The sequence below is a fragment of the Poeciliopsis prolifica genome, unplaced genomic scaffold (genome assembly GCF_027474105.1).
Source record: "Poeciliopsis prolifica strain line A6 unplaced genomic scaffold, Auburn_PproV2 SCAFFOLD103, whole genome shotgun sequence".
Classification (NCBI taxonomy): domain Eukaryota; kingdom Metazoa; phylum Chordata; class Actinopteri; order Cyprinodontiformes; family Poeciliidae; genus Poeciliopsis; species Poeciliopsis prolifica.
In genome coordinates, this window is record NW_026562478.1 from 313,666 (window position 1) to 331,250 (window position 17,585).

At 41.5% G+C, this 17,585-nt stretch overlaps 1 protein-coding gene across 6 annotated transcripts in view; it reads left to right on the forward strand.

Annotated features, from left to right (window-relative positions):
* crtc3 (CREB regulated transcription coactivator 3) overlaps positions 1 to 17,585 on the forward strand; it is a 39,397-nt gene that overhangs the window by 2,618 nt on the left and 19,194 nt on the right. For all 6 annotated transcript variants that reach the window (XM_055023557.1, XM_055023558.1, XM_055023559.1 and 3 more), the window contains exons 2-4: positions 7,001 to 7,111; positions 8,781 to 8,909; positions 10,883 to 10,944. In XM_055023557.1, the coding sequence (XP_054879532.1) occupies positions 7,001 to 7,111; positions 8,781 to 8,909; positions 10,883 to 10,944 (302 nt within the window). The remainder of the gene's footprint in view (positions 1 to 7,000; positions 7,112 to 8,780; positions 8,910 to 10,882; positions 10,945 to 17,585) is intronic.

Here is a 17,585-nt window from a genome sequence, read left to right on the forward strand (position 1 = left end):
ACAAAAAAAGTCTGGTTTAGTTTGCCTAAAAAGTTTAGTTTGCCTAAAAAGTCTGTTTCATTTGTGGAGATGTGAATGTGTATCACACTCTGATGTGACTGTTCTGCCTTCAAACCTCGGTCTTGGTTTGGCTGAAGTGAACACTGTTCTGGTTTGAATGCATATGTGCTAAGACTAGAGACCGCTTCGAAAGCAGGAACTGTATTACAACGCAGGGCATTCTGGGTAAATACAACCAAAATAAACGCTCTAGAATAGCATTAGCGGTAGAAATGACTCGTGGTCTTTAGCCAAAAACATAAGAGAAATTCCAAATCTGATGCAGCTCCGTTTCTGTTTACATTTGGTGAAGGAGGAAATTGCACTCAGTGTCTTTGTCTGAGGTTTTCATGTTGTGTCCTTCAGCGGTTCTTGGTGCAGCGCACTCACAGGCGAGGAGACAAACAGCTCGCTCTGCTGGTTCGGTTCGTCTGAATCAGTGCAAAGGAGAAAGAGAACCACAGCAGCTGAAAATATAACAAATGTTGAAATTTTGGACCCCAACTGAACTGAGTCTCCTGGACTATCAGTTGTGAAAACACCCGTAGGTTTGTTGAACCAGGAAAAGAACTACAGGCTTGTACACATGTAGCAGTGTCTTTGTACAAATTAATATCTCCGCCACAATATTTTAAAAAATATCACGGAAATGTTTTCATCCACATGAACGAAAGATACTACTGTAACTACGGTTCTATGAATCCCGGATGACTGCCAGAGGCGGTGCATCAAGCACTGAATGATCATTCTTGCGCATGCGCAGGTCGAGTACTAATGACAACAAAGTCACCTGTGACCTGCCGGAGACCCAGGTGACTCTATATAGTCACATGACACCCTGCGTTCAATCCCTCCACCCTCTTGCGAAGAGCAAGGATTCCGAGGGACCAACCGACTCTGGCGGTCATCCGGGATTCATAGAACCGTAGTTACAGTAGTAACTTTCGTTCTATTTCATCCCGTACACTTTCAAGATAGATGGAGACCTTCCCCGATCCAGTAATTCCTGCAGGAATGTCAGTATGTCAGAGACCGAACACTGCATCGGATCCCGCTCTTTTTCATGGCACCGGTCGCAAAGGCCGCCCACTTGTTAGCATAGACAGCTCGCGTGGATGGTGCCCATGCATTAGCCATTGTACGCTCTACCGACCCAGTGTATCTGGAGAAAGTGGATCCCAGCCTTGCAGGGGCCAAATCCAGAGTTGGGCCTGGTCCGGTTTGGGGTGCAAAATCCGACCCCCATCTGGGAAAGAAGATCTCTCCTGGAGGAGAGACACATTGGCGAGCCTGAGCTGAGCTCGCGAAGGAGAGGAAACAAAGTCCTTGCTGGCCAGAAGGGGGGCCACCAGCAGAACCCTGTGCCCTTTCTGACGAATCCTCAGGAGAGTCTGGAAAAGTAGGCTGAATGGTGGAAAGGAATAAAGGAGGGTCCGGGGCCAGTCGTGTGCCAGCGCATCGTGGCCCGGAGGACCGCTGTTGTCCAAGGAGAGCCAAAGGGGACAGTGAAATGCGTCCCTCAAGGCAAACGGGTCCACGTCCGCCCTGCCGAAAGCCTTCCAGATGTACTCCACCTCCTCCCGGTGAAGTTTCCATTTGCCTGGAAACGGCTTCTGACGTTGGATAGAAAATCGGCCGACACGTTCTGTGGCCCGGGAATGTAGGCTGCCCTGAGGCTGGCCAAGCATGGGGCTGCCCAGATCAGGAGCCGCTGAGTCAAGTAAAACAGTTTCCTGGACCTGGTCCCCCCCTGGTGGTTGATGTGAAAAACCACAGAGGTGTTGTCTGACCTCACCAGCACATGCTTCCTCCGTAAGCCTGGAAGAAAGCTGCGGAGAGCCAGAAACACAGCCTGCAATTCCAGGAAGTTGATGTGGGAACATGAAAATAAGCATCCCTGAGATCTATGGAAGTGAACCAATCGCCCAGGGAAATTGCTTGCAACACTTCCTTGATGGTCAGCATATGAAAGGGCATTACCTTCAAGTACACATTCAGGCCCCTGAGGTCCAAGACCGGACATAGACCCCCAGTCTTCTTGGGAACCAGAAAATACATGGAATAAAGCCCCCCAGGATCCAGCAGGGGGTCCACAGGCACTATAGCACCCTTGTCCAACAGCGTGCAGATTTCCCGGTTCAGTGCCTGTGCTTTCACCGGGTCGCAGATCACAGTCATCCTGACCCGGCCAGGGACGGGCGGCCGGCAGCGGAATTGAAGGCGGTACCCCTGGGACAGGGTGGACAACACCCACAAGTCCGGTGTGTGGGCAGCCCCGAAGTCGAACTTTCCTGGGGTAAAACAACCGACTGCTGGCCCTAAGGCATCACCTGCGGGCCCCCCGGCCCTTCAACGGCCTGGGAGGACACCGGCCAGACTGTGCGGCTCGAAAGGGGTGAGATGCCCCGGCCCCAGCTTGGTCTTGAGCCCGGTTCCCCTGATCAGGAGCAGGTCGTTGGACCAATCTCTGACCCGGCACCAGAACTGGTGGCGAGCGTGAACCACCGTGGAGAGTGTCTGCCCAAGCTCCCTCGTCATGAGAGCAAAGGCCTGCAGAGACGCATCAACCAAGCCTTGCATGGCGTGGTCCAGTGGAACACATTCCAATGAGGAAGACAGGGCCAGCAGAAGATGGGAGAGAGAGTTCCCAATCTGGCCCTTGCAGGCCCCAGAGTCATAGGCCTTGCAGAGAAGGTCATCAGTAATACGGCACTGAGGCCGCGGACAACGAACATTGGGCCGGAAAGCCTCATCAGGAGGGATAAATAAGAGAGGCGATGCCCGGATCTGGTAAAGGGGTAAAACAGCTTGTGCAGCCCCTGGTGTGCGAGACTTGTGCCCGCAGCTCCGACCAAATTAGGTCACGGGGCTACTAGCAACAAGCAGCTATGACAGCAGTGGTACACAGAAGCAACTAGCTTCACACAACCACACACCTGGTCTCAACACACCTGCTCGCGAGAAGAAAAAAAGGGATTGAACGCCCGGTGTCATTTGACTATATAGAGTCACGTGGGTCCCCGGCAGGTCACAGGTGACTTTGTTGTCATTAGTACTCGACCTGCGCATGCGCAAGAATGATCATTCAGTGCTTGAAGCACCGCCTCTGGCGGTCAGAAGGGATAAAATAGAACCCACATTTTCCTCTAATTATTGTTTTTAACATGCCAAACCACTAGGGGGCAGTGAAGAGCAATGCTACAACCTCTGTTAACTAATCAGATTCCTTCAAAACAACCTTGACTTCCTGTTAGGATTTAAATATGGCGCCAGGAGGTTCGTTTGTATGAACAGAAATATATGCTGAGAATATAAAGTTAACACAACAGAAGACGTCGATTGGGATTCATGTCAAAGCAAAGATGTGGATATATTGGCGAATAATTTGTCGCAGATGGTAATGTGTGGGACCCTAAATCTCCAATATAGAGTTTTCTGAACTCTCCACATTGGTCTGAATTTTTATAAATAATTGTTTTCAAAGATATTAAACTGCTCTTTCTGGTGAATGAAAATCCAAAGTCCATATAAATGGATTTAGATATGTGGCTGTGTATGAACTAGGTCTCAAACATCCATTGTTGTTTATTTCTAAATCATGCTATATATTCTATAGTAATATATGTTGAAACTGGTCCTTGTGGATTGGTTTAGGACTTTGTGATGATGGAAAAGACAGAGAAGGTTGATGACCATTGGGTTCCTAACAACTTATATCACTGGTAGTTTCAGCAATGATTTAATACAGTGGTTTTCCTCTGGACCTCCAGTTCTTTTTAACAGTGAACTTGCTTAGAAATTATTTACTATGTGTTTAAGTGTTTACACTTTGTTTATTTCTTAGTTAGATGAGAAATGCATCAGGGATCACAAACTGTTCTTTTCAGGTATTCATATTGGATGGCTAATAACAGAAAGTCCTCATATATTACTTTATGTGACACCAGAGCCGATCAAAACCATGTTGCCAGTTAACATATCAATGTCTTCCGACTGTTTGGTTTCTGGCTGTAAATTCATGCTGCTCGAAATATTGAATTGCAGTTGTCATCACTATGTTTATATGCGAATCTGTGGCTCCGTGGAGGCAATATTAGGCCTGGAGAGCCATGGATGGTTACGGCGAACTGGAGACATGACCAGGTTGAACCTTATGCATCCTTTAATAGACCTCAAGACGACCAGTTTTTGTTTTTGAAGCGTTTTTTGGTTTCATCTTGCCTATAAGAACTTTTCTAATGAAGGGGACATTGTGTGACATTTCTGTTATTGTCCTTGGTCCAAAGACGTGTTTGAACATAGAAACTCAACGCCATAACCTGTCCTCACAAAGCGAATCCTGGGGGTTATTGAGTCTATACGAAGTGGAGGAATCCTGAGGTCGTTTCGGACTCGTCTTCCACTTCCTGTCTTGTTGTTATGTCACTTTGCTGTTGCAGCAGAGGGACAAAACGCCCTAATGAGGGAATCGTCCTTTAATTAAATCCAGAGAACTTCCGACCCTATTTTCCTATGGTGTTTGTCTGACCTGAGAGATTCACAAATTATGTGGTTTTGAGTTGTGCCTGAATGTAAAGTTTAAGCTGCTTCTGACCCTGTTCAGTATATGGGATAGCTGGGTTTAGAACCAGATGGTTAAATATTCACACCAACAAACAAATGATTTAGGAAACCATCCTGTGTAGCTGAATGCACAGACAGTTCCAGGACTTCCCTCAGTGGCTTTTTGCGGCAAGTAGTTTGCATTTTGATAAAAACACAGATGTGTTATGTTGGATGTTTTGTTTTGTTAATGGAAACATCACCGATACTGTCAGAGATACGTTGTTTACTGACGTTTGTTTATGTTTGTGAAATAGCAGAATTACTTCTGGAAGACATCTTCAGGTTGCACATTTAAACTGAACAAAATATTTAGGATTTTTTTCTTCGGTGGAAGCTTAAGAAATAGAAAGCAAAATTATTTTATGATTTAGGAAGTATTTTATTAATATCTGTTTTACTTCTTCTAGGCTTGCAGGAGAATAATTATTTCTAATAAATAATTTGGTGGTTATTTGACTTACTTTTTTTAGGAGAGCAATTTACAGAAAAGTAAAACAGATTATATGGATTAATTGGACAAACCCTGATATTTTAACACCATTTATCTCAATTTTCACTGGAAATATATGAAACATTTTTAGAAATGGCTTTGTTTTTTTAATGTAATGGACACAGTGAATAGAAAAAGGCCAACATTTCTGGAAAAGGTTTAAAGTGAAGTGATTTAAGAGAGAAAAAAAAATCAACACCATAGAAGTCTGCCTCTAAACCTTCAGAAAGACAGAAAAAAAACAGAGAAATCACAACAAGCAACTTATACCTATGCATAATGTTGTTACATCAGTTTAATAAAAGATGAATTTAGTGAACTGCACCTCAACGAAGAGTGAATGTTAATTTGAATACCTTTATTTTTCTTATTTATGATAATTTTCTAACAGTTACTGAAAAACACAACATTTAAGATTAGAATATTAAATCAGACCAATAGAAAACTATTTTTAAACACAGAAATTTGAACCTAATGGGAAATGTTTTATTACCTGTTTAAAGGTTATTTGCAAAAGGTGTTTTTAGTCAAATAAGACTCACCAGGATGTGTATCATACTTTAATTAATATGACTTTATTTGATTAAGTTACCTGCCTGATCTTAAAACAATGCCTGTTTCATAAACACAGTTTTTCACCTCAAGATATTCATAATTTATTTGCTTTAGATGTCCTAATGAGGAATTTAAGTTTGAGAACACATGCAATATCAGATATTACTTTGGGTTTCCTTCCATAAGCTTTTCACTGCGGTTTGCTGGAGTTTTTGTCCATTCCTCTTGTCAGAACCGGTGGAACTGGGTCAGGTTTGTAGACCGGCCGTGTCGCTCGCCCACACCTTTTCAGGTCTGCACACAGATTCTCTATGAAACTGAGTTCAGGGTTTTGTGTTGGCCACGCCAAAACGACTTTGTAGAACTTTGTAGCCACTCTGGTGGTAAACTTGTTTGTTTGGACGACATCTTGGGAAATCTTACATCGTTTTGGAGTCGTGGCTTCTTCGTCACTGAGCGGCATTTCAGCACATGTTGGTACGAGACTCTTTCTTAACCACCTAACTGAACGCAGGGATGTGGAACCTTCTCTACCTGATATCTTGACAGTTTTTCTTTAAGGAGATATATTGTATAAGGTTCACTTTTTGCACATTTTTCCATTTGGGTCTGCTTCTAAAAACAGTCCAAACGCTTAAAAAAGCACCCAGATGTTTTTTTTTTTTTTTGGGCAATAATTTAATATTTTTGGTGTCTGGAAAATGAATCGTTTCAAAAACCTTCCAATTGTTAAATCACAATTGGTGGCCTATGTTACCTAGCAACCCAAGCTGACCTCCACCACATTTGGTCAGCTGGTTTTACCACTGTATGTCCTGTACAATGGCTGCTGGAAAAGACAAGTGTTTTGTTGCTAATTTACTATCCAGAAACCACTTGCTGCATTCTTACTGGTTATGCAGGAGGCCCCACATTTGCTTTTCAAAGATATACGGTTGTGTAAATGTGCGTCTGTTTGCAGCCTTTTTCAAATGTGAGTGTAAATGTTGAGTTTGGCAGCGTGGCCAGCAGCAGCTTACTTGGATTTAAAGTGACAAAACATCCTAAAGCAGCTCAAAATAAGCAAAACTTAGCAGTCTAAAGCTCATTATCAAAGAATGATTTTGTGCAAAAAAATTTTTAAACAAGTTCTGTGTAGACTGTAAATCTATCCTAACCTCTTCAAAGAAGCATAATTTAAATGCCTCAACAGGTGTGCCTCATTTTATCTCAGATGTTGTGAATTGACCTATCATCTGGATTTTCCCTGTTGTTCAAGGGACATCAGCGGTTCTTCCCTCTCTGATGCCCGTTTGTCTCGCCGTCCTGCAGGTGCAGTTCCAGAAGGTCCAGCAGCTCCGTCTGTCCCAGTCCCGGGCGCAGTACTACGGTGGCTCTCTCCCCAATGTCAATCAGATCGGCAACACCAACGCAGATTTTCAGGTGGGAACTCATAATACGCCTCCAGCTCTGATGGTCGGAGAGCAAAACAAAATGTTATGAATCTTTTCAAGGACGAGTTTCATTGAGTAATTCCTTCAGCTTGTCAAGGATTTGACTTATTGTGCAGGAGATCAGTCAGCTCAAAGACATTTTAGCTGTTTTATATCAACATCATTCTGCTTTATTGAAACTTTTAGGAGCTTCAGCACAATATTTTGTAAAAACAGATAAAGAACAGCCATGTTTTGTATTGTTTTATTGAAGCCTTTTGCATCCCTTCAAACAAACAAAGCAAAGCTATTGTGTTGAAAAGTGTCCGTGTGGATAGAACAGATAAATAAAAGACACAAACATGGATGTTTTCTGTAGAATCTGCTTAACTTTAGATCACAAACTGCCAGATCAAGGTCTGCCTCCTCTTCTCAAGGCCAGTTCTGCCAGGCAGCCTCTCCTAATGTCTGATTCTCCAGCAAAAACAGCTCAACTGGGAACTAAACTCACAGAAATGCAAATAAACCTTTTCTAGAAGCTCTGAATAATTTAGATTTATGGACGTAGAGGGGAGAATGAAACATCAGTGCCTTAATCCTTGACAGTTTTCAGAAGCTGAGCTTCTCTCTTTCTGTGTCAGCTCCCTCAGGAGTGCTGGGAGGCTGCAGGTCCAGGTAAAGGTGCCTTTGTTATTTGGAAGAATAGCTCTTTTTAAGTAGAGCTGCCATCCAGAAATCAATCTCAGCACAGAGGGGAGAAAGCTCCTCTTACTCAGAGTCCATTTATCCTTCTGATTACAAAGCAGACAAAAACCTACATGGCTTCTTGATTCCCCTTTTTTAATTATCAAACATTGTTCAAATCACCAAATCGTCTCTGGCTAATGCAGCACTCCTAAAACAGAAAAAACGCACGTACTTTATCTGTAACTAACACTGTGAAGATGTGTCTGTGATGTTGTTTGCCTTCTGCAGATCTTTGTTTTATGAAGGAAGCAAACTGCACCATGTGAGAGTGCTAAAGGAGCTTCATGCTGGTTATTTTTACCATGGCGATAACAAAAACATCCTATAAAACTTCTCCTCAGTGCATTATAAAGTTTCTGACATGTTGAATTCTTGAGTTTTAATGATCTAGATCCATATCCGAGGGAGACGGACCCTCATCGATCTGAAAAGGGGCTTTACGCTCCGGCTTGTGTTACTGTCACGCTTTGAGTTTTAGCCGGCAGGAAATTGAGTCCTTCATGCGGATTGGTAGCGAGGATAAATGTCGAAAGAGCATTAAATTAAATTCAGCTTTTATTGTGGTAACAGAACCACACTTTGGAGTTTTTAAATGATTGTAGTCATTCAATAAAAAAGTATGATGTAAAGCTCAAAAAAGTCAATTTTGCAGAATACTGCCTCTTTAATTATTGCTCAGGCTACAAATTTTGGTTTGCAGCTACTTTCTGCCTTCCTGGAATGACATTCTGTCTTTCCCATTTTGAATAGTGCTCAAATTAAGGGTTGGATGATTAAAATGGTTTTAATGTGGGATAATGCTGCTGCTTTTCCAGAAAAATAAAATCGGATCATAACATCTGGATGCTAGATGTGAATAACTGAATTTTTTTTGGTAACGTTGCTGCTGCTGTATGTTTGACGTAAGCTTCCTGCTCCTGTCTACTCCACAGGGTGGCTTCCCCTCCGGGCTGGACTCGGTCCGGGGGACCCGCCACCACGGGCTGGTGGAGCGGGTCCACAGGGACCGCAACCGCATGAACTCTCCTCACCGCCGACCCATCGACAAGCACGGCCGGCAGATATCCTTCCATACGTCTTTCCCGTTGCCACGGTGAACCGTGCAGTCGGTGCTGTTTGTTTGTTTGTGTTTACGTTGCTCTCCGGATTGTGACGACGGAGGTGCATTGTTGCCTCGGGAGCGGAGTTAGTCATTAAAATGAATGTGACGCAGAAACGCCATGCTCAGGTTATGACTAATATAAAGTGAGAGTGGTAGATTTACGAGCAAGTTGTAATCTGGTGAGGATGGAGTGAAAAGCAGAGCGGTTAATGTTTTCTTCCTGTTCGCTTTAATTGTTTGCAGCCAGCTAATGTGTGCTTGTGTGGGTTGTATGAATCTCCCACCATCACAGCATCAGAGATAATCACTCAGCTGTTTAGTTTTTGACCCAAAACAGTACTAACCATTTTAATTGATTTTATACAACATGCTGTCCTGACAGCTGAACGTAATGAGGAGTCTGTTTCCTAACACAATGATGATGATGATGATGTCTTGCTGATGTTACGAGTGTAGTGAGTGTTTCGAATCAAATCATCCTGTGCCGCCTTGTGCAGTTTTCTTCAGGGAAAACTGCACAAAAGCAATTAATCCTCAGCGGCAGTTTAATGAACTGACCTGTTTTATTATTTGCTCTTTTTCTTGATCCTTATGTCTTTGTTTACTTTGATTTAATGTCAAACACTACGCTGCAAAAACGCAAAGTCTAAAGTAATTTTATTTAGTTTCTTCTACAAATATCTTAGCACTCTTGAATTAGGACAAGACTTCTGGTTTCATTTTGTATAGTTGTTGAGTTTTGCTAACTTTGTCTAATTGACCACGATGCTGTTTCTGTCAGGACTGATGTAAATTTTAAAGTGTTTACGATGCATTCTGGCTACAGAATAAACAGAATAAACATAATTTTGCTGCTCAAACAGTCTGTACCCACTTCAAAATAAGAGCGTGAATATAAACGTCCTACTAGCCGAACTGTCAGTAACCAAAACTTAAACAAGTTTATAAAACAGCCCAATTGAATGCACTAAATGTTTTTAGCATTATCTAAAGCGCTAAATGAAGAATTAGCTCAGTGATTAGCGAAGTGTGTCCCTCGCTAGGATTTTGGTCGCATCTTTAGTGAAAAATAATGCTTCATTATGTAACTGCTGTTCTGAAGTTGCCTGTTTATTTTTGACACCAGTATTTGCATTTGAGATGATATTTTACGTTGAAATCGTCAACCCTGACGATCAAGCTGAGAATAGATTCAGTAAATATCAGATTGTCAACGATCTGCTGAACTCTTTTAGTTCTTCCTTTGCATTTTAATGTGTTTTATGTGTTTCAGTTATCGCCACCTACTGTTGGGCAGTGGTATTTCTTCTTATTTTCTTGTAATTATATCCATCTTCTAAGGAGTCCTGGTACAGTTTGTCAGACTGCTCTCTCTGCTAGATACTTATTAAAAAAGCGAAACCCAGGTGTCATACGTTAGAGAGGTGCTTGAATTATCCTCGTCTGTGTTTGGAGAAAGCTCAGCAGTGGTTTTAGTCCTCTTCACTTTGTGTTTGTGTGCGCTTGAGTGGCTTATCTCATGTTTTGTGTTGCATGTGATGAGTGACAACAGACCTGCAGGCTTTGAACATCTTCCTCCCTGCTGATTAAACTTTAAGTACAGGTTTTTGAAGAGTTGCTGGATTGTTTTTTTTATGATGTTTGCGTCTGGTGAAAGTTTTTCCCGCGTTAATCAGTTCAACTATCAGGCTCTGTGATAGCAAGATGAAACATGTTCTGCTCCACTACACACACTGAGAAGTTGCTCAGGGTTTAAGCTGTTATTCAGATAATTATGTTGTTGTTTTTTTATTGGCTGTTGAACTTGGAAACTTCATTGTTCAGAGTAATTTGTGCCACATGAAGGCTCTTTGTAGCAATAAAGTTTAATCACAATGATTGTATGCCATCACTTCTGTTTTTATGTTGATCTTTTCCTTGACATAACCCTACATGGAGAGCTCACCATATGGAGCCGTGTACCTGTCGCCGCCGCCAGACAACAGCTGGAGAAGGTGAGACCAACCTTATGGTATCTGTTTATTCTGCTTCCTCTCACCGGGACGCCACCGTCTTTCCTCTCTGTTCTGATCCCGACACCAGAATTTTCCCTATCAAACCCGGATCACAGATGTGAATGAGAGGGGAAGCTCCGAGTTGAAGGGTGGAGCTGCTGGGATTTCAGCTCAAATGTTTGAAGTGTTAGAATGCTGCGTGAACCGCATGGAGGCTGAAAGTGTTTGACAGGTAGCCTTTTCCTGTAAAGGTCATGCCCAACAGCAGATTTTCCACTGTTAGGGTTTGTTGTGCTGTCACTGAAAATCTCCCAACTCGTGCAGCACAGTGTGAGACACAAGGTTTTCTTTTCTCCAACCAGCGCTGGTTGTGCCCACACAGAGCAGCAGCGTATTGGTCGGCAGCTTTCTCTCAGTGTTTATAAGGGAGTGAATTATGGGGCTGAGATAAAAAGCCATGCCAGGCTCCTCCCCGCTCGCTCTCTTGCTTTGTGTTTAGTATGCTGCCTTGGCCAGCTGCCAATCACCCTGCCTCGTCTTCTTCCACGAACCGGACGCTGGCCAAGATCGGCGCTGAGCGCGCTGTAGCAGCTTGTGCTGTGGAAGCGAACGAGGCCTACACCCTCTCATTGTTGACGACGCAGAACAGGTTGGCTGACAAATGTCTTTACGGAGCAACCCGACGTCAGCGCGCTCAGGCTGGGTGGGATTCTCCGACAGACATGTGGCACCAAGCACTGGAAGCGGACTTTTCACTTAAAACAACTTTACTCATGAATACAAAGGAAAATGAAGTATGCTGGAACGATTAATCAGTTTATGAAAACTAATTTAGTAATCGATTAATCGTTAACTGGACTTTAAAAAAGGCCATTTGGTGATTAAAAATAACATATTTAGAGCAAGATTTAACCCAAAACTGTAAAGAAATATGAACAATTTGCATTTAAGATAAAAATACCTTTATCTATAAATAGATTTACGAATCTACACTAAGGAATCATTTTATGAACCATTTGGTCGGGTTGAAGACCAGAAGACCTTATACTCACCTTAACAATTAATTATTCTCAAAAAGTTTTAGACTTTAAGTAATGAAATATATTTACAAAATGGCACTTCTAGAATGAGCAAAATAATTAAAATAACTTTATTAATGTACAATAATTGGTTGATTATGTTCACATCGATAATCAATTAAATGTGCGTCTAAATGTTTCTGTAAACATTCGATGGAAAATGCAGATAAATATCTGTTTTCATAGAACACATTCAGGATACTCAGCTGTCGTTGCTTCAAGATTTATTTATTTTCATTCATAACTGTTGCAGTCATCCCTAACTAAAAAGTTACTGGACTGATTTTAAGGCACTAATCATAAACCTTAGTTTTGATAACGCACTAAACCAATATGGGATTTAGTGGAAGCTAATGCTAATGCTAATTTATGAATAAATAAAATAATTGATTTTATTTATTAAAATAAATTAGCACATTTGAATTTATCTGGAAAAATTAATTTAGGGGATGTTAAGTGCACTAAAAGTTTTCATCATTACCTAAAGTGCTAATAAAAAAATAGCTCTGCTAACTAACAGATTAGTGGAAATATTCCCACTAATCTGAAAGCAACTCTGATTGTTTACATCAGCCAAAAATAGAACAGGCCTGATAGAATACTTGCTTTTTTTTGCCTATATCTGCTGTTTCACCCTTTATATATACATATTCCTAAAAAAAAAGTTTTATATTCTTGCTTCAACACACAAAAAACAAGTAAATAAAAACAAAATAAGTATATTGCCTGTAAATTTGCAAAATTAATGTTCAGAAGCTGACCTCAGTGCATGAGACTCATTCATTCAGAAGTGCTAAATATTGTTTGACTCATAACTGCCATATTTCTTTTGAAGTATTATTATTGTATCTTTTCCGTCTCTTCCAAACATGCATTACTGTCATGTTGCTGCAGGCCATATTGAGTCTCCTGCTCCAACCTGCAGCAGATTGCTGTCACAGCATGCTTCAGGGAGAAACTTCCTCTGTAGCTGTGGAGTTTGGCCCACATCGCCTGCGAAAACACAGGGACACACAGGAGGGCCTCAGTGGCACTTCAACTGGCCCAGTCCAAACATGCAAGATAGTTTTCAGAGCTTGAAGAGCAACCAGATTTTAGGAACTCTACTGTTAAAAGTCCCCTGCAAAAAAATGTAACTATCAGCGTGAAAACCAGGAATGCGCCAATCTACATTTTACAGATACCTGAAGATGAACATGTAGCCTGTGTGTGTGTTGCTGCATGACTCTGCCAATCACCAGGACCTTGTAGTCCATCTTGTTCGTACGTCCTTTACGAAGCTGTTGAAACGTTGAATGTGTGCATCCATGAATTTCAGGACCGAAGCTCCTCCTTGGTGTGCGCACTCTTCATGTTCACTAAGTAGCGAAGTGTGTTGTAGTATGAGACCAGAGGCAGCTTGTCCACGTTGTCTGACATGTTTTCGTTCTCCATCTCATACGGGTCGATCCTGACAGCAGCCATTTTGTTTCTGTATTATTTTCTCACACATTAGTTAAGAGTGTCAACATATGGGGGGGACTATGCATTTCGTTTGCCTACCTAGATGCATAAATCACTTCTGGTTCAGACTTGTGGGAACCAATACAAATATTAGTATCGGATCTTTGGATCTCAGCCTGAAATCAGATGTTTTTTATTTCTCCATATTCATGTTTTGTATCAGAATGAAGATGCGGCTCAGCGTTGTAGAGGAAACAAAGACTCTGTTTGTGTTTACTACGGTAATTATCATCAGAGCAAAAAGCCTCCATCACTGGGAGTAATACAAGAGTATGTTGAGAGTACAAAAAGCCCTTCATATCCAAACATTGTCCATGTGAAGTGTTTTGGCTGTGAGGGCAGATTCCCCGCTTGTCCATCTCCTGGGAAAGAGAGGGGCGGTAAGTGTTTACAACTCCAGCTACATCTGTGCTTCATTATCGTTAGTCAGCTGTGGACGAGAGCCTCAGAGCAGCTTTAACTCTTTCACTGCTGCAAACATCTGCAGTGCCAGTCGCACCGGGAAGCAGAAGACATGTGGTGTGTGTGCTTTAGGAAGGCTGACACAGATATGTAGAGCCTTGTTGATCAGTGTTTCATCAGGAAAACGTCTGAGTTGGAAAAGTAAAGGTGATGCAATCAGGAGCCAACAGTGAAAGAAAACGAGTCAGGTGATTAAATGCTCCCCGCTGAGCTCTGGTTAACAAGCCTGGGTTGCAAAACAAACAATCAAAGAGCCTTGAAAATCTACAAACTGTGGCAGGATAATACATTATACAACCGCCCCTCCCCCACTTATTGATACGTCTGTTAAAGAGCTCCAATTTATGTTGTTAGTTCAGTTGTTTTTGAAGTGGGCTCTAATGAGATTGGTTCAGAAGTCATTATTTTACCTACAAAGGAAAACCCACAGATTTCTCATATTAGGACTGGGCGATCAATCAGTTTTATTGATTCATCGAATTTTTGGTTTTTGAAGATGAAATTTTCAGAATATCTGGATTTTTTTTTTTTACAGGTTCATTGTAAAAAAAAATCCATAGTTCAGAGTGACATCAGTGCGCAGAGGGCGGCCATCTTGTTTGACAAGCGTGTTTTACAGCTTCTATTTATTTGGACTTTGAATTCAGGTGAACTCTAAGACTGAATATTAGCGTCAGGCTGATTTTGTGTTTTCCATTTTTATTACAAGAATACAGTCGTAATATTAGAATCGAAACATTTACACAAAAAGTAAAAAATTAAACTGAGGAGTGTTGAGCATCTTGTGAAGTGTCGCTTTTAGAGATAAGGAAATACTTTTAACACATCAGTATCAAATCATTATCAGTAGCAGGACTTTGAAACAACTGAATCTATTTTGAGGAAAACGACAGTCATGTTTAATTTGATAACTATAGAAACTTTTTTCTCATTAAAACAACTTTTTCTCGGTTTTCTGGTAAACTGCGTCTTTCCTCTGCTAATATTACAATTATTCTCTGGCAATTAAACAAAACTGTATTGTGGCTCTGATGCTCTGTTGTGCAGCTTACAGAAAGGATGATTGAAATAAAAGCCACTTTTTGAAAATATTTTCTTGCATTTGTAAACTCCTTGTCAGAAAAAAATCTAAAAATTGGAACTGGTTTGAAGAAATCTTTCAGCTTCAGTTACTTTGTTACATCTTGATGTGTAGCTGCTGTTTGTTTCCCACTGAAAGCCCAACTGTGTCTGAGGACTGATGCACTTGAAGTGGGAGTTTCAGGAAGCTTTTTTTAAGAAAAGTCTTTACAATCAGCCTCACTATGACAACAAACAGATTTTGCTAACAGTGTCCTACTTGAGGAAACTGAACTGTCCCTTTAAGATGAAGTCCTGGAGCTTTCTAGGGTCTGTTCCACGAAGGCCGAAAAGCAGCAGGTCGGTACGCAGAGATGGTGAGAAAAGCAGGGGAACGCAGCCTTTATCCGCGCGGCGACCAGCACTCTGCTCGGCACATTTTCTCTCCTCTCTGGAGTTTCTGAACATGTCTTTATTTTTAGCCAGAACATGGAGGATCGGGTCCATTTGGGGGTTTAAAGCTCTAACGGGAGTCTTGAGACTTCAGACCTGAACAGAGTTATGCATCTGCTTCAGGGTCAGCGGCCGGGCCCGGTCCCACGCCCTCTCCTGGTCCGCTCACCCATCTTTGGCCTGCTGCTGGTGCACCAGCCTCTCTGGGGATGAAATCACTGGTTCCCTGGAGAATCCAGAAACAGAGCGGCCTTCCAGCAGAGCCGTCTGAAACTTTTCCAACACGGCCTCTTGGGGAGACGCTGTGCTGCAGTTTTTAGCTGCTGCTTTATCTCATTTGTGAACAAATTGTTTTTAGGCAAAAGCCAAGAAAGAAGTCTGAACCTTTCAAATCTGGAACTCCATGTGTCTTCATTCATTTAAAACAAACAAAAAAAAAAAACAGTGTGTCAAACACAAGGCCCAGGGGCCAAATCCGGACCCCAATACTTTTTATGTGGCCTGCAAACTTCAGAGTAGTTTTGTCCAAACTTTTTGTCACATAATTTTAGTTTTAAGAACTAAAGCTAGCTCAATGTTTTCACTTTTTTTTTACCTACTCAACAATTAGCATGACCTCTTTCAATTAAAGAAATAACATAATCTGATTTCTTTGTATGAATTGGACCGTAGATCCAAAACTTGAAATGTTTCTTCCTTGTTTGCTTATTATTTTGGGCTTAATGGAAGAAAATGGGAAAAAAATAGTTCACATGAATAGCTTTCAACAGTTGTGTGCCTAACTATTATTTTATCAATGAAATCAAGTCAGTTTTTATCTGTATTCTGCCAAATCACACTAATGTGAAAAAAGTTAAATATCATTTAACTTTAAGAATTACTAATTGAATGCAAATATTCCTGTTTATTTGGTTTCATCGATAAACTTTGCCACTACTGGCCCTTTGAGGGGATTCCGGATCTCGGTGTGGCCCCTGGTTTACCATATAGAAAGTGTTTGACGTGACATCAAGACGACTCCTTTGTGTGATTTGTTGTCAAGCTGGGAGTGTCACGTCTACTCTGCATTCCTTAACCTGCGTCATATATCTAAATATAAGCATGGAGTGTGCTGCCCACAGTGATGACCATCCTTTAGCCAGGTAATTTGACACACACAGAGGGTTTTGTATTTTGCCTGCTTTGTTTTTCAACTGCTCAGCAAATGTCAGCGAGCAAAACCCCCAGCAGACGCTGGGAGAGGCGTCCTCTTCGCAGCGAGGGATCCCCGACCTCCAGACCTCTGCAGGTTTACTCACAGCAAGCCAATCGTTGTCATAGTGACAGTGATTGTAAAGACTCTTCTTTAAAAAAACTTCTCGCTTCAAGTGCATCAGTCAACACTTGGCTTAACAGCCACAGATAAGCTTTCAGTGGGAAACAAGTAGCAGCTACAGATCGAGATGCAGCAAAGTGGCTGGCACTGAATGTGAAGTAGGGTTTAAACATTTTGAGCCAATATCAACATTAATATTGGTGATATGTAGGGATGCACTGATCCACATTGTTCACCCCCATACAGATAATCTGAGGTTTAGCATCATCTGATACAGAAAAACACTGGAAAATTGACTTAAACCTCAGGGTGAACTGACTTTTGTCATTTTTTAAATTTTAAATCTGTAGTCAGAAATTGGACAGGAAACTACAATTGTTGCACCCTGGCTTTTTTAAAAACATATATAAACTGAATTGCAAATTAATTTGACAATTCTGCACTATTACAGCACATTTAAATATGGCAATGGCTTTAAACTTGTTCAGTCAGTGCAATTAGGAGAACAACAGCCAATGTAAAATAAATCATAAATAAAATGAAACTGACAAATCAAACTTCAAATGGCTCAGAAAGTGAAATTCTGAATATAATGTAAAATAATTCATAATAATAATTATTAATAATTGGTGTTTCAGTTCCTTATCAGGAATGTTTGGGTTCTGATCCAAACTGGGACCAGTGCCTGTTTTGTGCCAGTTTTGTTTCCACTTTCACTGCACAAAAAATAGTTTTCTTCCACAAGAAAACAACATGCAACAGTAAATAAA